Source organism: Epinephelus moara, chromosome 13, assembly GCF_006386435.1.
Source record: "Epinephelus moara isolate mb chromosome 13, YSFRI_EMoa_1.0, whole genome shotgun sequence".
Classification (NCBI taxonomy): domain Eukaryota; kingdom Metazoa; phylum Chordata; class Actinopteri; order Perciformes; family Serranidae; genus Epinephelus; species Epinephelus moara.
Window position 1 is genome coordinate 5,578,053 of NC_065518.1, and position 20,435 is coordinate 5,598,487.

At 39.5% G+C, this 20,435-nt stretch overlaps 3 protein-coding genes and 1 long non-coding RNA gene across 7 annotated transcripts in view; 3 read left to right on the forward strand and 1 right to left on the reverse strand.

Moving 5' to 3' along the window:
- Positions 1-1,665, forward strand: part of hoxb6b (homeobox B6b) — a 2,636-nt gene extending 971 nt beyond the window's left edge. The window contains exons 2-3 of one of the 2 annotated variants that reach the window (XM_050059768.1): positions 698-730; positions 826-1,665. In XM_050059768.1, coding sequence (XP_049915725.1) covers positions 698-730; positions 826-1,082 — 290 coding nt within the window. In that variant the 3' untranslated portion in view covers positions 1,083-1,665. The remainder of the gene's footprint in view (positions 1-697; positions 731-825) is intronic. The other variant, XM_050059769.1, reaches the window with a different exon arrangement.
- Positions 1-5,000, reverse strand: part of LOC126399653 (uncharacterized) — an 11,351-nt gene extending 6,351 nt beyond the window's left edge. Inside the window, exon 1 of the long non-coding RNA XR_007570918.1 lies at positions 4,571-5,000. This is a non-coding gene — a long non-coding RNA (uncharacterized LOC126399653). The remainder of the gene's footprint in view (positions 1-4,570) is intronic.
- The window catches only part of LOC126399646 (homeobox protein Hox-B3-like), a 23,839-nt gene extending 3,919 nt beyond the window's left edge, over positions 1-19,920 (forward strand). The window contains exons 1-4 of one of the 3 annotated variants that reach the window (XM_050059764.1): positions 9,334-9,413; positions 9,554-9,787; positions 17,568-17,908; positions 19,333-19,920. In XM_050059764.1, coding sequence (XP_049915721.1) covers positions 17,662-17,908; positions 19,333-19,919 — 834 coding nt within the window. In that variant the 5' untranslated portion in view covers positions 9,334-9,413; positions 9,554-9,787; positions 17,568-17,661 and the 3' untranslated portion in view covers position 19,920. Of the gene's footprint in view, positions 1-9,333; positions 9,414-9,553; positions 9,788-15,798; positions 16,543-17,567; positions 17,909-19,332 lie in introns of those variants that run through there. The other 2 variants (XM_050059763.1, XM_050059765.1) reach the window with 2 other exon arrangements.
- On the forward strand, positions 1,907-4,331 carry hoxb5b (homeobox B5b). The gene is made up of 2 exons (XM_050059761.1): positions 1,907-2,933; positions 3,360-4,331. Exons 1-2 carry the CDS (start codon positions 2,321-2,323, stop codon positions 3,605-3,607), a joined length of 861 nt encoding a protein of 286 aa, XP_049915718.1. The 5' UTR covers positions 1,907-2,320; the 3' UTR covers positions 3,608-4,331.
- Positions 19,921-20,435: the final 515 nt, after the last annotated feature.

Genomic DNA, 20,435 nt, shown 5'->3' on the forward strand with positions numbered 1-20,435 from the left:
ACACAGACTTGGCCTACACCACCCAAGCTCCAACTTAAAGCTCTTAGTGTCACATGGCATCTCCGGAATGGGCCTTTTTTCACTTTAAGAGGGACGCTAAATATCGCAGAAACACTTTGAACTGCGATTTAATGTCCAAAACAGAAACACATTTTCATTACAAATATCAAAAACGAGACATTATATAAGCTTTGTGCATCACTGCGCAGTGTGACTCTGACTGTACATCCCTATTGTAATTCTATAGAACAATACAGTGCTTTCATAAGAGAGGAAACACGCCATCAGGGCACTTTTACGCAGCACATTATACGCTACATCCTACTGTAGCCTACATTAATAACATTATTTAGGAGATTTTTTTTTAAAATAAAACACATGTAAAGATCATTATAAACTCACTATGTGGTGTGTCATGTGTATCATAAAGAAATATTATAGAAAAATATAGTGATATATATTTAAAAAAGGAATTTAAGCTGCTGAGTGACATTTGCGCACCAATAACAAGAGGCTTTTACAGGAATATTATTGGAGAAAATTTAAAAAAATGTATACAATAGAGTACAGTTAATTAATATATCATGATCTCATATTTTATACACAACATAATATTATATTTGAATGTTACAAGACTGTGATTTGGAGTTAGAATACACCAAAAATCTGAATTTCCACTTTATTGTATTTTTTCCAGACACACCACTACAGATTTCAAGTGCACTCTCAGGTAGATTTTCTCCTCCTACACTTTCGATGTTAACCTAAAACAAACATTAAATTATTAATTCATGAATTCCTTCATTTATTTTCCCTTTGCTCCAGGTCCTTTTGGCAACAGTGGCCGCAGGGGCCGACAGACCTACACCCGCTACCAGACTCTGGAGCTGGAGAAGGAGTTCCACTTTAACCGCTACCTGACCAGGAGGCGCCGGATAGAGATCTCCCACGCCCTGTGTCTGACGGAGAGACAGATCAAAATCTGGTTTCAGAACCGCAGGATGAAGTGGAAAAAGGAGAACAAACTCCTCAATCCCTCAAAGACACCCGAGGAGGAGGAACAGGCGGAGAAGAAGAGCTAAAAGGACACTGACAGAAAGGCATGTGTGTGTGTGTGTTTGTGTGCACACTCCCAAAATAATAAAAAAAAGGATGTATTATTTCTTTGTAGATAAAGTGCTGCAAATCACATGTTAGAGACGTGTAGAGTGATAGACTTTATTTCAGTATCTGCACGGTGATAATGTCTTCATTAGGTTAAAATCAGGTCCTCCTCTGTTTGTCCTTGTGCTCGTGTGTGTTTTATTTAGGGGACTATGCAAAAATCCGCCAAAATGTAAATAATTTTTAGTGTTTAGTTTCTGACAATGTCGTTACCTCATGATCGTAGGCCTACTGAGTTTTATTTTCTTATTATTTGTGTTATTTTATGACATTAAAAAGAGGCTTTTTGTCCTTCCTACTGTACATCCTGTGGTGTTAGTTGTTCTATGATAGTCTCTAGGCTTGTTGTTTACAGCTGTGCCATCAACACTGACATTTGTACAGATGAGAAATGTTACATGTTATTTATTGTTGTTCACATTGTGTTCAATGCACATCTGGATATTGTGTGCAATATTTTGTTTAGGAAATTGTACATAGAAATAAAGGCTTTTTGATGTATATTGGAAAATCTCGTGGCGTCATTTGTGCTCAAGGAATAATATTATTATAATAAGCAGCAGTATTAATATTAGTGTTATTATTACAGGGAGCTAAACTGCTTCTAAAGTCACAATAAACCAATAAAATAAGACGATAAATTCACATAAAAGCTGCGTAAAGATTAAAATAATTTCCAGTTTGACACTCTACACGTTAAGCTGCCACCAGTGTGGCTGATAAGTCTCTGTTATGTGTTACCTGAGCCTTTTGTGGCCTATATTATCAGCGCGTTACATAAATGATGGATGACTCCAGGGCCTGACAGCGCGTCCCGGCGGGGCGCTACCGCCTCTGTCCGGAAGATGGCGCTCTCTGCCTGCGCGGCTCTCGGGGCGCAGCGGGGAGGCACCATTGACTGGAGCCTAACGACCATTATTTCGTCATCATTTGTAACCATGGAGCATGAATTACCTCTTGAAGTCATCAGTGAGGATTTACGACTGGTCAACAAAGGCACGTGATTCCCGAACGCTCTCCCATATTTGGCCGCATACCTGGCAAAGTACAGTAGGGCTTCATTGCTTATAATTCATGATTGCATCCATAAATCGTGCAAGCACACAGGATTATAGCGACAAAGATCTACAAATCGAGGCTTTAAAAATCCAAGCAAATGAGCTCTTACTTTGTAAACTCGTTCTCAGGGCGCTATCCAAATGGCTCCGACTATCAGTTACTAAATTATGGGACTAACGGCGCTGTGAGCGGTTCCTTCAGAGACCCTGGCACCATGCACTCCGGGTCTTTCGGCTACAACTACAATGGCATGGACCTAACCGTGAACCGCACCAACACCGGCAGCCACTTCGGGGCCGTGAGAGAGGATGCCCGGGGATTCGCGCCGGACGCCCGCTACAGACAGACACCCAACTGCTCGCTCTCATCTCCAGATCCGGTGCCGCCGTCGTGCGCCACGGCCAGCCGGGAGCCGCTGGAACTAAAAAGCCCCTCTCCTCCCTCTGACCGGAGCTCGACCTCGAGCGGCAACAATCTCAACAAAAGCAACAACGCTCATTTCACGGAGATAGAGGACGCCACCGTCGCCTCCGAGACCGAGGAGGGCGCGCACAGCAGCGGCGGCTCCAGCACGGCACCACGGGCGCAGCAGCAGCAGCAGCAGCAGCAGCAGCACCAGGACCCCAACGCCACCTCCTCCACTAACACATCAAATGATTGCCAATCGCCACAAATATTCCCCTGGATGCGGAAACTGCACATAAGCCATGGTATATTTACACCTCTAATAATATTTAGTTGTGAAGGATGTCACGCTGATGGTGTGTCATAAATCTGTCAAGTGTTGCATGAGTGAGCAGGTCGGTGTGGATGATTCAGAAAGAGGCAGTATTTGTAAAGTCTTTATGGGGTTGTTTGGGTGCAGGTGAGCTGGAGCCTGAGAGCTTGTGAAATGTGGATTTAAATGTGTGCAGGCTGGCTCGAGATAAGACAGGCAGCTATAGCCGCGTGAGTGTTGTTATGTGTCGTGTTGGTTGCATGCTTCCATCCCTGCATCATTCCATGGTGTGTGACCCTCATGGTGAAGCCAAATTTTCAAAGTCTCGCAGTGCACACCTCGCCTCTCCTCCTGCTCTGCTCTTGTTGTTGTTGTTCAGTGCAGTTGCTAATTTTCTGGATTTTCTGTAAAATTGTAGATATGACTGGACCTGATGGGAAAAGGGCCCGAACCGCGTACACCCGGTACCAGACGCTAGAGCTGGAGAAAGAGTTTCACTTCAATAGGTACCTAACCAGGCGGCGGAGGATAGAGATAGCCCACGCCCTGTGTCTTTCCGAAAGACAGATCAAAATCTGGTTTCAGAACCGCAGGATGAAGTGGAAGAAGGACAATAAACTGAAAAGCATGAGTCTTGTGACAGGAGGCAGCGCCTTCCACAACTGAATAACTTTTGGTTGGAGAGTTAAAAAAAGAATAAGTAAAAAACAAATAAAAAAAAGAATCCATGAGTACTGTAAAGCTATTTGAAAGCGCAGCACCTTCCAGCATGCCATTGTGATAGAAAAAGAAGTATTCTGTGGTCTTAAAAATGCCATTTTTAGTTCCCTGTTGTTGTTCTATGATAGCTTAGATGTCCTGTTTGGAGAAAACAAGATGTAAATATTATTGGGGGTATTAACTGTCCATGCTTTTTGCTCTGTCTCTCCCTCTTTCTCTCTCTTGAAGGTGTTTCAACTTGAGCTCTTTATTGTGACTTCTTGACGGTCTAACAGGAGTAAATTCATTGTACAGTTACAAACAAACAAAAAAAAGAAGAAGAAGAAAAGTTTCCAAACCATATGCTGCTCTTCATTGAATGTAATGTATCCCGGGGCCATTCAAAGCGCTTTAGTGTCAGTTTTACTGCTATTTTTGATCTTGTGGCCACATCCATAAAGTTTCAAGCCAATGTGTAGCTTTAGGATATTTTGTGCATCTATGATTATTATTATTATTATTGTTTAGGATAATTATGAGCAATGCAAATGTATTCAACCTGTCAATGTGATAAATTTTTAGTGCAAAGGGTTATTCTGTGGATAGGCAGTGATGTAAGCTTTTTTCGCCAATAAGCTTTTTGTATTTGTAAGTGAACTCATAGCGCTTGGAAATAAAAGTTTCTCCCAATTGCTTTGTCTCGACTGTATTGTCATTAAATACAAACACGTCATAGTTAGGTTTGCTTTTTAGAAGAAGAAGAAGCAGCTGCGTAAAAACTTGTGCTTCGCTCCTGACCCAAAATAAACCCACTAATGATTAACCTGCACGAATTATAAAAGTGTCACACGAACAAAGATTTTAAGGCGACATCTTTTGGGGCTCTTTGTAGCAGAGACAAAGTGACAGAGAAAACATTTTCAAACTTACCTCCTCTGACTCTCTCCTGCAGCGAGGTGCGCGTTTGCCAAATTTGTTGGTGCTAAAATCCCCCAAAAATGAGTGGCTTTGGCTTACAGGTATATAGGCAAGGCTGAAGTTGGTAAAAATCCCCCCTTACCAAAGATTGTATAGGCCTATATTACTTACAGACTGTGAAAAGTCACGTGAGGTCCATAAAGTTGGTTTTATGGTTTTGGGGAGTAGACAATGTACTATATAATTCACAACCTTGAATGAAAGTGACGGCTTAACTGCATGGATGGGACTGGAAAGGCTGGACTGGGGAAGGAAGTGGACTCCAGTTATATTTAGTTAGTTTAAGCTGCTGGGAAAACTTGGGAAAACAGTTTCCATAAAAATATTGTTGGTGCTTTAATTTTATTTTTAAATGCCAGGTTAAATATGTGGATTTATTTTAAAAAATGCTGTCTTTCAATTTGAGATAAAATCCAAATTTATTTCACATTTCTGCAAGTGGAGGAACTCTAATTATTTCACACTTTTAATGTTTGTTAAAATGAAAATATCAGCTGAAACTGTTTGGAACAAAAGGCGTTTAAGGCCTGTTTTTCTGCGCAGCTGTGCATGAGTTTCTTGTGTTTAAAAAATAAATAAATAAACACACAAAAAGCTTTATTTTGCAAAATGTTTTAGGAGGAAAAAAATCTAATTATTCGGCTTTAACTCGAGGCTTTATACAAGTGACATGAAACGAACTTGAGCGAGCTCCTGGAGTGATTTATGCCGATGTGTCAAGTCATCGAGCGGCCAAAGGTGAAGTCTCGGACAACCCTGAGCTGGACACACAGGCTTCACTGCTTTAACATAAAGAAATCTGCAGGCTATAGCTTACACATGCGTGGGCTTATATGCATTTGTCTAATAAAACATAATGATATTATCTCCGGGAAACTAAAGGTTATATGAGATTTGTGCAATATTTCCCAAAGTCTTTTCATTGCAGGTAAAAAGGGAGGAGAAAAAAAAAGTTAAAACCAGTGGTGGGCTATATGGGTCCCAGACATTTTCCACATATTCATAACTATTAAGTGGCAATTTAACCAGCGTAATGAGTATTGCATATTGATAGGGGTAATCTGTACCCGGATCTCATGCATAATTCATGGCGGCGGGGATCATCGCTGGGTCAGGAGACGATATAGACTGCTGCAGCCGCAGATGCGTCAGGAGGAGGAAGCGCACTGCTGCCAGACTTTGCACTGTCACGATCGAGAGGGAGAAAAGTGTGTTTTGCACATGAGATTATAGACATATATGCTTTTATTCCTAGTATATTTAAGAATCTAGATAGTGTGAATTTGCTGAAAAATCACTGCAAACATGCTGCGTAAATTTGCCACATGCTCTCCTCTGTGCGCTCTGCTTTGCAACAAGACTCGTTTGAGAGTTTTGACACGTGTATAAAAAGAAGTGCAACATATACAGTAAATAATAATAATCCACCAAACATCATTTTTAACCACGTGTCATAATTTTGATATAAAATCCATTTAAACACTACTTCCTGACGCAGCGTCTGTTTCAACGCAGTTAACGTAAATAATAAATTCCCAAATAAGCTCTAAAATAAATGTCAGCACAGAAAATGCCTTTATTTTACAATTAAATAAAATAACTTCATATCAGGAACCATTTAAACCCCAGCACATGTCACGTGGGATTTAACGCCTTCATTAAATCATACTGGTGAAATATATGAAACAAGTGTCACCCTGAGTGGGTTTTTTGGGGAGGCCAGTTTATCGTGTCATGGATGTTCAACATCTGGCTGGGCAGCATGTGTGTGTGAGTGTGTGATGTGATGCAGATGTTGTGCCAGCAGAGGGCGCCTCAGACCGGCCCCGGCTGATGATGGATGGTCTTTTCTGTGTGTCCCTGCTCAGAGTCTGATCATGTGGAGCATGTAGTGTCACAGAGCAGGACACAGAAACATCAGAGTCACTCCGCGCGTGTTTATTAGTGATCTCTTTAGGTGTGTCCAGGCTGAGTGGGCGGAATGAACCTTTAATCCTGCACTCTGAGCTGAGAGTGAAACTGTGTGTGAGGGTTCAGGTTGTCTTTTGGTTCAGGATGTTGAGGCTGATTATCAGACTGAATGTCTTCTCACTTTAGCTGAGTGTATTCACTCAAGTTTTGTACTTGAGTACAATCTGAGCTACTTACATCACTACATTTAGGGACTGTTCTTTACATGTCAGAGGACGGGGTGGCTGGAGTGTGACCCCATTACAGCTACACCTACAAATATTTTTCTTTGTGCCTCTCTGAGTGACTGGAGGTAAATGCATGACCCTCCTTCCATTACAAATGACTTATTAGATTTTTAAAACTTACCCTTTGATGTTTGAAGTTTGAAAGTTGAAGACGGAGCTGAAAAAAGCCTCTGTTTTTTACTCTTGTCGTGCATGTTGGTTTGTTCGTAACAGTTTATTTTCAGCCAAATTTTAAATGAGACGTAGAATAAAGTGATTTTGATTAATTAGATCTATTTTAAACTCAGATTATGCTATGTTTTTTTCCGAGGGAAGTGTTTGTTGCACATGATGTGTCCAAGGACTGTCAGAGATTTTAAAAAATCCAACTATAATTTCTGTTTTTACAGTTTCTAGTTGTGATAAATTGTTTAATTTTGGCAAATTTTAAAGAAAACATGCCTTTGGAAAGCATAAAAAATACAAAATACAGACATTTGAAGTTGTAGGCCCCTCCCCTAAACTGAAATAAAAAAATACAAGTCCCTCCCTAGTGCTTAAAAAAAATATTTGGTATGCGTCCCTTTTTTTTTTTACCACCCCTCCTCTCTCATAAGTAATGAACAGTCCCCTATCTGACCCGTGGGGCTGCAACAACTTCATGTCCATTAATCTGTTAATTATTTTCTCGATTAATCGATCAGTTGTTTGGTCAATAAAATGTCAAGCTCAAGATGACGTCCTCAAATGGAATAGATTCAGTTTACTGTCACAGAGGAGCAAAGATACCAGAAAATGTTTACATTTAAGAAGCCGGAATTAGAGAATTTTTACTTTTGTTTCTTAAAAAATGACTTAAACTGATTAATTAATTATCAAATTAGTTGGTGATTCATTTAACAGCTGGAAACTGGGCGATTAATCGTTGCAGTTCTATCTGACAGCAGTTTTAATATTTAGATTTTACACAAGAAAGAGGAGAAACTTATAATAAATCAAAGTTCAAAGGTTAAACTATAGTGGTTTTTCAATATTTCTGGCTTGTGACCAGTTACAAAAAGTCAGTTTTTTGATTGTCATGATTCTGATTTCTATGTGCTGTCAGAAGTCCCACCAAAAAAACATTTTCCCTCCAAACTTCTCATGTGGTTTCATTTAAATAATAATTTGAGGCCCAAAGACGTGAAATTATTCAATATTTCACAGAAAACCAAAGATACGGCCAACAATTTGCACACAAAAAATACATTTGTGTATATTAACTTCCTCTTCCATTAATCATCTCACGACCCCTCAGACTTATCCTTTGACCCTGTAAAGGTTTTGAAAGACCCCTTGATTGGGAAGCACTGGACTCACAGTTAAAGCAGCTACAGTGAAACATGCTGCTCTAGTATGTCTACAATAATATGTAAGTCACTGGGTGTTTTTCTGCAGAATACTTCTTATATTAAAGTGTTGTGTTGCTCATACTTTTACTGAAGTTTGGACCTGGAATGCAGAAGCTTTAGTGTTTTTACATTGTTGGTGCTTCTACGTAAATAAAGGATGTGAGTCTTCCTCCACTGTGAGCCTGAAGGGAAATGAAACTCAGGATTATGACCAACAAGTATTTAAGGTCAAAGGCTGTAGCTGTAAAAATATTCTTCCAAATCTGTGTAGGTGTACTGGACGAAAGTGTTTTTGGTTCTACTTTCACGACTGACTTTATGTGTGTTACCACCCTAAATCATTCACTAAGGAAGTTTTTAAGATTACAGCTGCAGATTTGGTGGATTAAATCTAAGTATTAATGATTTATTAACGTTTTTTACTGCTAACTTGATTTAATAAACCCCTTTATTAATGATTTATTAACACTTATGACTGCAGACATGATTTAATAAACCCTTTAACTGATGACTTAACATTTATAAGTGCAGACTTTATTTAACCCTTTTATTAGGGCTAATACTTATTAGCATTGATAACATGCAACCCATTTAATTAATATCGACTTACGAGCATTTATAACTGCAGACTTAATGATTAAACCCCTTTAATGAAGACTCATTAACGGTTATAACAGCCCACTTGGTGTGTCAAAGACTTATGAGCATTCATAGCTGCAGAGTTGACGTCTTATTATTATCAATAAGCCCATGAGCATTTATAAATGCATTGCCAACATTTACAGCTGCATTATTATCATCACAACACAAAGAATAACCATCAGCCACCCAGAATTCGCTCTTATTCATGCTTATAACGGATCTAAATGATTTATTAAGCATTAATAAAGCAGTTAATAGCAGGTTATTACCCCTTTATGAAGACTACATCACTACAGACATGTAGGCCTATCATTTGCAGACAGCTTTATAAAGTAATAAGTGTATTGTTCTTTAATATTTGCACATTATGTTAAGGAGGGCTGCAGCTTCCTGTCCTCGTGCACGCAGGCGCTGACCAGCTGTCATCTATATATACCCTGTAGATCCGAATTTGTGTAAATATAGCAGCAGCCACAAATTCGCGTCTTGGGGAGTATGTAGGTGATGACACTTCACCTCGAGGGGAGGGAAAGCACTCATTCAAAAGACGAGAAAAGACGCTCTGCTGTCTGCATGTCCTTCAGTGTAATTTAATGTTATATACTGCTGCATGTGTGACGTTTACGGGCCTGGTAATGTGTGTTCACAGTGTTGTTGCGAGCTGCAGGGCCCCTCACCAGACTCCATTCGCTGTTTTGAGTGTTTTCCTTTTCTCTCTCTTGTAGCTGCAGATCGTTGGAGAATATGACATCTGTGAAAGTTGCAGGACAGGCCCTTGAATGTGGGGCATTGTTCGGCACATCATTTATCTTCTTTTCACCGCACTCCACTTGTGCCTGTATGGTCGAGGAGGAGTTTTAGCTTTCAAGGGAAATGTGAGGAGCATCGCAACAAACAGACTTCAGGCGGACTGGACGGAGAATCTGTGGCTGGAGAAGATGAGACCTACAGAGAGAAAAGTAAGTTGATTTAATATTTGTTTCACTGTGTTAATAAGAAAAGTGCAGATGTGTTTGGGTTTTATTTGGGAGAATAATCATGTTACAGGCGGATATGGGTCACACTTTACTGTAAGCATTTATAAGCAGTAATAAATGGGTTATAACGCATATTAATGTGGTTTTAACTGGATATAAAGTCAGTTTTATTCAAGTTAAGTGTTTATTAATGCACAGTATTTGTCTGTAATTATAATTTCTCCTATATACAGGTATTTTTTATCATTATAGTTGAGTTTATAATTAATTATGTGTACATACACCAGCTTAAACACTTATATTTGTTGACAAAAACATTAATAAACACTTGCATCTGTCAGTAACTACATTATAGTGTGTTAGAAACAGTTTACAAAGTGTTTATATATATTATTATAAATTAATATGTTGCCACAAGAGAGTCAAAGGCCTGACATGGGATTTAGAGACATTTAAAAGTTTTATTTGATGTAGAAAATTCAGATTTCTTTATGATTTTGATCTTGATTTTAAAAAGTTGAATTATTTTAATAATCCAGATGAGGACATGTAACGCAGCTGCCATATCTGGTGCTTAAAATCTTTGTTTTTTGTTTATTTTAGCTGCATTTTCATCCTATATTTGTGTATTTTAATGTATTTATTATCTTAGTTGCTTGTGTCAGCTGTGGGAAGTTGCTTCTACTGTTGATTCAACTGCCTTGAATTAATTCAGACACATAAATCCTCCTTGTGGACACGTGGTTCCTGCAGCTAATTGTCAAGAGAGGCTTGTCAGCAGGCCTGCAGACTGAATGGAGGGGTGGAGGTGGGGTGAGGAAGAGGTGGGTGGGTGGGTGTGGGGTGTGTGTGTCCATCACAGTCCAGACAGGCAGCCTGAAGAGTGCGAAGCTCACCGTGGTGATGAAGATGGGATGTAAAGTGCAGCTCAGGGATGTTGTCACATCTGAATAATAACTGTCACCTCACTGCAGGCCGCAGGGATCAAACATGAATTTATATTTATACTGTACACTGACTTATCATGTCAGTCCATCTGCATCCTCTTCCTCCTCTTCTTCTTCTTCATCTTCTCCTGTGGCTGCCTCATATATCACAGGACAGTTTAGACTTTTGAAGACGGCACTTATTGCTGATTTTCTTTGTATTTATATGGCTCGTTTTATGGCCACATATAGGCCATCGCAGAGATTTATGGCACACATATGCAGTTGTGGGAGAAATATTCAGATGCTTCGGGCTACTTGGAAGTAGAAATACCACAATCTGAAACTACTCCATTACAAGTAAAAGTCTGAATTCAAAATATAACACAAGTATTATCAGCAAAATATACTCATGCAGAATGATATTATTGTGTTTCTATCACTAACTAATCCAATTTAATGTTGCAGCTCATCAACATTGAGCAATTTGAGATTCTTTACACACTGGGTAGATTCATCATATCATGACCAGCTGCAGATTTTGAGGTGGATGCAGACGACATGCCCCTCTTAATATTTAGAACATGCATTTGTCCCCCCAATACAACATAAAAGTAGCTGAGGACTTTTATTTGACAATATAAAAGGCATTTACACCATGAACTGAGGCAGAAGAGGCACAAATTGGTGCATAAAAACTCAGAATGCAGGAAATAAAGTGTTTGATGCTCACATTTTTCTGGCATTTCATATGTGTCAGGTTCAAACCTACGCCCTCATGTAGGCATATCATATTTTTTATGTAAAATTAACTACAAGTGTCAGATAAATGTTGTGCAGTAGTTGCAGAAAAAAGTAAAGTACAAGTTTGTCAAAGCACCTGTAAATACAGTTACAATCCAGCACTGCATACAGTGCAAAACTTAATTTAAACGCCCGGTCCCTTTCACTAGCTTAGTGTGGCTGCACATTTTGACAAATAAAGGCCTGTCTCAATTAGAGGCCTGGTCTGGATTCCCAACACATTCTCACTCCGACTGTCCAGAAACAATGTGAAAGGTACCCTGTGTTCTGCCTGTTCCAGGTATTGTCTTCTTTCAAAATACACTTCAGTTGTCATGGGAAATTTACCATTTACACACAGTCTCTTTCAAAATAAAAGCACTATGTCAGTACAACATTGCACATTGACACTTTTTTTTTCCTCCAACAACTAACACACGTGGTTGGGTTTAGGCAACAAAAGCGCGTGGTTCTTTGGATGTATAAAACCGGATTGTTGGCTACCTAATTAGTTAGCTGTTTAGATCGCACAGACAAATGTAAATGTTTAAACTTTTGTCAGTGTGGAGATGCTATACAGTGTTTGCTCAGTCAGAATATGTGTCAATTCCTTGATTACCCTGTGAGTTATTCATATTTCTTTGGTTCATAAAGGTCCACCAATCAAAAGAATCAAAAGTGCCTCTCATAAGAATTAATCCAAGTTATGAATATTGTTTTAACAGGATAAAGTGGTGTTGTGTCAATATGCCGGGTGTCATAATCCTTGCGTCCCATGAAATGAGAGTCATAACATAACACATGATTGATTTGTTATTTAAAGCCTAATTTTTATACAAGTAATATTCACACTGGTTCAAATAAACAATTTGATCATATTTCCTTTGCTGAGCAACAGTTTTGTGTCAAAGGAATTAAAGGCCTGTCTCTATTATAGGCCTGTTGAGTTCAGGGATTTAAACAAATAATAGCCTGCGCTATTAATTGAAGTTTTACGGTATATGCTAAGTTGCCAGTTTATTAGGTACACCTGCATGTGTCTTCATTCATATACAGTAAACACCTCTCAGTATGGCTCAATACAGTCCAACACTACAGGCTTCATGAAGCTGTTTGACAAAAAGGAAAATTCCAGAGCTTTATGCCACTTCTCATGGTCTTCATCAGCGTGTAGAGCCGCCTCAGTTGTCATTGCTAACAGTGGAAACTGCATACATACTGTAAAACCCATGGGATGTGGCTGAAAGCTCCTCGAACTGTCCAGTAAATGGACCTTCCACTAAGAATACAAGGGTAATTGCAGGGCTGTTGCATTGAACTATTAGGTTTAGCTAAGTGTACCTAATAAAGTGGCAGCTGAGTGCATGTGCATACAAGTTTTTGTCTTTTATGTGAAGCTATAGAGACATTTAACTCAACCTTGTCTTTAAATGAAACTAAACAAAATCACCCTTCTCACACCGCAGCCATATCAGAATCAGAATCAGAAATACTTTATTGATCCTCGAGGTGAAATTATTTGCGTTACAGGTGCTCCTTGCAAGAGTGGAAAGATAAGTGAAAATATAAGAATATAGCACGCTTTTAACGAGTAGATCAGATTTCTGTTCAAGTAAAAACAAGTGAGAAATTCTAAGTCGCAGGAAATGTCACATTAGTCAGCCCAACTTAAATAAATGAGTTGTTTGAAATACAAACACAAGATATCTTACTTGAAATCATTAAGTTGTTTTGAAATATTAATACTTAGTTTTCATCCCAATTTGTAAAATATCGCTGCTTTATCTGTAGACTTTCACATGTATGTATGACACACTTGGTATCCTCTTGCCTGTGTTGTTGACTTTCTTGGACACCATGTTGTTACCTGCATTGTGTTTTTTCCAAAATAAACTTCCATTTTCACAGGAAACGTACAGTTGCTGCTGGTTAGATACATACAGTCTTTTTCAAAATAAACTTCCATTGTTAAACTTCTCGTATTTACTTTATTTCCTTGTGAAACAAAAGCATGTGGTTAGGTTTGGGTGCTACAAACTGCTGCCAGCTGGTGCGTTTCATAACACCGCCAAAGGTGCCTTTATACGTCGGTATATGCAGACATCCACTGACATAGCACCGATACGCTGCCCAGTGCGTAGTTGCAAAAGATGCCTCTGTGCTTCAGTATCTAACGTCCAGATCAGTGAGAAGCAGTGGTGTTTGGAGCGCCCCCTAGCTCACCTGGTAGAGCAGGCAGCCCATGTACAAAGGCCGTGTCCTTGACGCAGCAGCTGCAGACTCACTGCCAACCCACAGCTCCCTGCTGTGCGTCCTTCCCCCTCCCACACTAGAGCTGTCCTATCAAATGGCGAGGCAAAAAGCCCCCAAACATATCTTCAATAAAAAAAAGCAGCGGTACTTGACAAGTTCGGAATGAGAGCTAACTGGTAGTCTATACTACTTCAAGAGTACATCTAAAGTCAAATTATCATGTACTTCATAGACCTACTGTTTTTTTAGTTTACTTAAACTTGAGTGTAAGTGCACTACGCTAGTTTGATAGTACAACATACAATACCTATCCCACTTTACTTATATCCAGCAAGTACCTTTATGTCTTCTTAGGCAATCGATTGCTATTCTATTAAATACAACTAAGAAATTCTAAATTGCGGGAAATGTCACATTAGTCAGCCCAACTTAAATAAATGAGTTGTTTAAAATACAACATATTTTAGTCGAAATTATTTAGTTGTTTGAAATAGTGACTCTAAGTAGACTAAGTCAAGAGTACATCTCAAGTCAGTATCAAGTAGGCTACTCCACTGGCTTATTGTTTGTTTTTAGTTACCTATCAGATTGCTGTTCAAGGAAATACAATTGAGAAATTCCAAGTTGCAGTAAATGTCACACTAGTTAACCCAACTTAAATAAATGAGTTGTTTGGAATACAGACACAATATATTTGACTTGAAATGATTAAGTTGTTTGAAATTGTAAATGTAGTCAACTAATTCAACCGTACATCCAAGGGAGAATTATCAGGTAGGCCTACTGTTTTTTTAGTTACTTAATCTCGCATGTTAGCGTAATAGCTACACTAAAAAGTATTTGTTATATAACAATATCTCATCTCAAATCCAACACATGCTCTTTTTTTTGTTTAACAATCAGATCACTGTTCAAGTAGCTAAATACAACGGAGACATTCTAAGTTACAGGAAATGTCACATTAGTCGGCCCTACTTAAATAAATGAGTTGTTTGAAATACAAATGCAAGATATTCTACGTATTCATTTTAATTATTAGTTAGTATAACGTACAGTACCTATTCCACTTTAGCAAGCCAAAGAAGCACCTTTGCTGTTTGTTGAGGCAATCGGTTCACGTGGTTTTAACAATTTAGTCAGATTGCTGTTCAAGTAAATACAATTAATAGGTTGCAGGACATGTGACACTAGTCAGCCCAACTTAAATAAATGAGTTGTTGAAATAGCGACTCTAAGTAGTCTGCTAAGTCAAGAGTACATCTCAAGTGAATTATCAAGTAGGCTACTCCATGTTTGTTTTTAGTTACTTGCGTGTAAGTGCACTAAACTGAATAAGTATTTGTTAGTATAATATGCAATACCTTTTTCACTTTACATAAGTCAAACAAGTACCTTTAATTAGATTTTTTAAGGTACTTGGTTTGCCTTAAAAATCAAGCTAGTGGTACTTGTGTGACTTAAGAGCTTCAAACATCCATTACATATCAATGACACTGGCTCAATTCTCTTAAAATAATCTGATTTAAATCAAGACAGTGACACAGATCAAATGTCAATTATATGTTTATTTATTTGTTTATTTGCATTTTTGATTTTCTAACAAACAAACTTTGGTTAAAAGGCTAGTCTGCACAAATTTAGTTTATATGAAATAACAAGCTTCAAACTTTTATTTCTGGACACCACACACAGAGATGTGGTCTGTCTGCGTCCAGATTCTCTCGGCTGACGGTGCACGGCTCAGAGATCAAAGGTGCTCATTTGCATTAATTAACGCTGCTCAGTTAAATATTACCTTTCAGAGCCAATCAAAGCGATCGAGCAAAACACGAAGATGAGACATCAAAGCAGCGCCAATCGATGCTGTGCAGCAGTCTGATGGTCACTGTGTAAACCAAACCGAGGCCTCATTACAGGATCAACTTTTTAATGGACGCTGCTGCTGCTGCTGACCACCACTGTCTGCCTCCCCTTTAGTGCTTTAAAATGACTCACTCATTTAAATTAGAAAAAAAAAAAACTTTAGTGCTTTAAAATGACTCACTCATTTAAATTAGAAAAAAAAAAAAATCTCATTACATAAACAAGACTTAATGCACTTGGTATGTGAGTGTGTAAAAAAAAAACTCTCCAGACTAAATAGTTTCTTTGCCGAGGTAATTTATGGCATCTCTGCTGGCATCGCTCCTAAAGGGGATGTTTGAATTTATTATAACAGAGCTGGACAAGTTCCCAGGATGAAAATAGACATGTCTGTGTGTTCAAATGCAACTTAAAACTATCAGCTTTTTGGGGCTTATTTTAATGCATGTTACAGTGGTGGGAGGCGACTTCTTAACAGATCATTTTCCTTATCTAAATCCACTTAAAATGGGCTCCAGTGCCAAAATATTCCAGCTCTTCCTGGCCCTCTGCTGAGCCACCTTTTAGGATTTCCATGCTGCTCTAATCGCCATAAAGACGTAGAGGTAAAGCCATGTAGAAAATCTTTATTGCAGGGGGCTATTTCCATATATGAAACCGAGCTTGCATGATCAGCAGAAAGGCTTTTCTTTTTTCCACACACACACACCACACACCGCACACACACACAGGCTGACATTGTGTGCTATGCAGGGCGGTGTGAGCTGCAGAAACACTGTCCACTCCGCTTCACCCCACTGGCATGCAAAGCCACATCATCATCTAATGCGAGAGGCGCTTCTTTTCCTCTGCGGGGATTTTATTCTAATCCGGAGAGGTGTTTTTTTTGTCTTCACCAAACAGAAAAAAAAGGTGAGAGGAAGGTGGTGTGTGTTTGTTTGCGTGCGGATTGTTTCAGTGCGGGATGAATGTAGGTTGTGAAGGTAAGGCAGCCCGGGTGTTGTGCCGCGGACTGGGTTATGTGTCTTTATGATTTACGAGCCTGACTCCAGCCGCGGTTCAACCAGAGTTCATAAAGCTGCATGCCTCCAGACTTTATTCTCTCTCGCTGCTTTCTCTCTTCGCCCTTAAAAAAAACTGCTGCTTAATAATTCTGTTTCTGTTGAATTCAATTTAATTAAGATGTTGATTTTTTCTCCTTTTAAATCGCGTTTTGTTTCAGTTGAGGGCAGAAACAGCTGCAGCAGCAGCGCACAATGGACTTGTGTATTATTTTGCATTTGATAGAGATGGATGAGCTTTTTAGTAGATTGTGATATAATATTTAATTATTTTCTCCTTGAAAATATTACAGACAGCACCATCCATTAACTGAGCAAAGCCTGTTATTTATCAACACTTGCAGGCCTGATGTAATTCCAGGAAAACAGATTTAAAAAGAATGTATTTATTCCTATATTTATTTAAAATGCCTTTTCTTTTTATGTGCCTTTTTATGTTTGCATGTTTAGACTAATTACTGAGTGTTTGCCTTTTGTTCTTGCTGCCATAATTGATTATATCTTATTATTTTTAAAAGCAAGCTAAATTCTTTAGAAATAATCTCGTTTTAAAACCTGAAATCTTTACATTTCGTTTATTTTATCTGCATTACAACACAATTAATAAATGATAATAAGCCTTGTTGTAAGCCAGTGAGGTGTACAGTGATTGTAAAGGGTATAAAAATGAGAATTAATTTGATTTCTGCGCAGATTATCCTCTACTATCCATTTGCTGTTTTCCACAGGCTCTATTTCCCCCAAACTCTTATTTTGCCGCTGCCTCTCAGGCCAGGAGAGGCTTGCTATTCATGTCAGCATACTATTGAGTTGATAAGATGGATCATGTGGTCTCCTCCCTGATTTCTGTCTCCGTCTTTTTTTCCACCCTCTCAGGCCAGAAGCTGCAGGGCTCTCTGGAAACCTGCCATGTGACATTTGGCTGCCAGCGCTCCGTCAGAAGGTCAAAGGGGGCCCCGGTGCACATTTAATGGAAATGCAGAGAACCAGTGCGACACAAAACATCCAGCATCACGACTTCTTCTTCGGCGAGTCTCTGGAGGATGTCAGCGGGTTCGGGTGCGCAGCCGCACACCAGCAGTTGGCGCAAGTGGAGACGTTTGATCGCCGGAGGTCAAAGCAGCAACAGAACCCCAAGTTCCCTTTGAGCAAAAAGATTTTCCCCTGGATGAAAGAGTCCAGACCCTCGAATCAGAAACACGGCAGGAGGATCGCAGGTTTGTATGACGTAAAGAAAAGGGCCTTTTCATTTATGTCCCCTGTAAGGAGCTCGTTTAATGCAGGAAATTAGTTTATATATTTTTTCTTTCCAGGTTCAAAAGGTCAGGTGGCTATGAACCTACAGTCAGGCCTGCAGCAGGAGGATAAACACACATGGGACCAGTTAATAGGCTTATATTGTTTTATATAAAATCACAATGACATGAGAATAACATTTATTTAAATAGTCTTCAAAACAAAAACAATAAAAAGACAATTAAAGACAGGAATGACTGACAATATGCAGAAGAACATACACGTAAAACGGCACAAAAATACCACTGAAAAATTTGGGTTTTAGAGGAAACATAGATATGAATGCCTCCCTTCATTTCATCTTTCATAAGGCCTGTAAATAATCTGTCCATTTAAGTGTAATTTTTTAAACACAAGTTGTCTCAGAGGCCTTTTTTAAATTTGTGCCTTGAGTAAAAACTCCAAATATCTCTGATGTAAAAACAAATATGTGAGACCTTAAAACTCTTGGTCACCATTTCTCAAATTTAGATTCTTCCTTTCCCTATACATGCCATCATGGGCTTTGGGAGGGACACAGGGGACTCATCCCCCTTAATATTTAGAACATGTGCATTTGTTGCAGGGGACTTTTGTTTGGATGAAATTAAAGACATTTCCACAATGAATTAATGCAGAAAAGGCAAAGAAAATGGTGCATGGAAATCCACCAGAATGCAGGAAATTAAGTGAAGCTCAAAATGTTATGGTGAAGGACCCCAAGCCTCTCATTTCATATGCTGACATGAAACATGTGTCTTTGTTCCACTTCTAAAAAAAAGACATTCCTCATGCAACACCACAACCTCGAAGTTATTTGTAAACAACCTGGTTTTTGTAATTTCTTTGTGTAGCTTTTTTTTGGTGATTTCTCTGCCTCTTGTCTAATTATTTATTTAGCCTTTATTTATACAGCTTAGGTTGACTGACAAGGGTGTAGGTCTTGTTTCAACATGGGGGAAGGCACTGAAATGGAGGTTAGAGGGTCCTCCATCAGAACATTTTGAGCTGCACCAATCTGTGAATTTTCTGCATTAATTTAGGGTGTAAATGTCTTTAATTTTGTCCTGTTCTTACAGGTGGAGACAGATGCACATGTCCTAAATATTGAGGAGGATGTGTCCCCTGCATCCGTCCTGATATCTACACCCATGTTAACCGTGCATGCATGCATGTTATAACAAGAGAGTGAGCTAATAAAGCAGAGGAGTGACAGTAAACAAGGTACCTGCACAGTGAAAGCAGGCAGAGAAAAATATTTAGGATCCTCTTAGGTCATAAATAAAAAGCAGAGAAAACAAACCTCCCATTAACCTCTTTCACCCCGTGATTACAACCTGCTCAACCTTCCTGTTTGTCTCCACAGACTGCACCGTCAACGAGAAGTGTCCGAGCGCGACCCCGGCCTCCAAGAGGACGCGCACCGCGTACACGAGCGCGCAACTGGTGGAGCTGGAGAAGGAGTTCCACTTCAGCCGCTACCTGTGCAGGCCGCGGCGGGTGGAGATGGCCAGCCTGCTCAACCTCCACGAGAGGCAGATCAAGATCTGGTTCCAGAACCGGCGGATGAAGCAGAAGAAGGACGAGAGAGTGCAGGGCCTCACTGCTACCAACACCACCACCACCACCTCCTCCTCCTCACCCCCGTCCTCCCCCTCCGCCCCGGGCAGCCCCACTCTATCGAGCCTGGGTTATGTCCATCTGGGCGGGGATTACCAGCCGGCCTCTCCTCCGCTCAAGTCTCAACAACACCAGTCCCAGCCGGCGTACCCGGCAGAATACTCCAAATATGCAGCTCCAAGCTTTACGCACGGCCCTCAGTTCAATGCGCAGTACGACACGCACACCACCTCGCGCACAACAGACCCAAATGTGGATCTTAACGGGTCATATTTCCCGCAGAGCTGCACTCAGGACAGAATCATGCAAGCTCCGAAACTGACTCATCTGTAGCAGAAACATGTGAAACCCTCGACTCCACTGATCCGTCTTGTGCATGTATTTATTATTATTTATTTATTAGACTAATTAATCTAAACATTAGTCTCAAGTCTTATTTATTTAAGTTTAATCACTTTCTATCAGTTGTTGTGTTAACTTTTACGCATGGGCCTCCTCTAAATATTTTCCCAGAGACACTCAGCCCTGTGTATCTTCCATTTAAATGTTCGCTGCTGTTATTTCAGCTACATAAATAAAAGCAGTTTGTTGAGATTTCACATCTCCACAGTAAATACTCCTCTATGAGCCAGTTTACAGGAAGACGACTGTAATGCAGCCAAAGCGTGGGAATAAATGGCAACTTTCCGGGTTTTTCTTTAAAGCTTAATTAGCTCTTGAGGTCTATAACATTACATTAACTCTTACTTAATTACAGGGTCCTTGTACGGATGAGTGTAGGGTTCTTTTTGGGAGATATTACATTATAGTCTTGGTGTCGTTAGAAAGAAAGAAGAAGCTATATGGTTC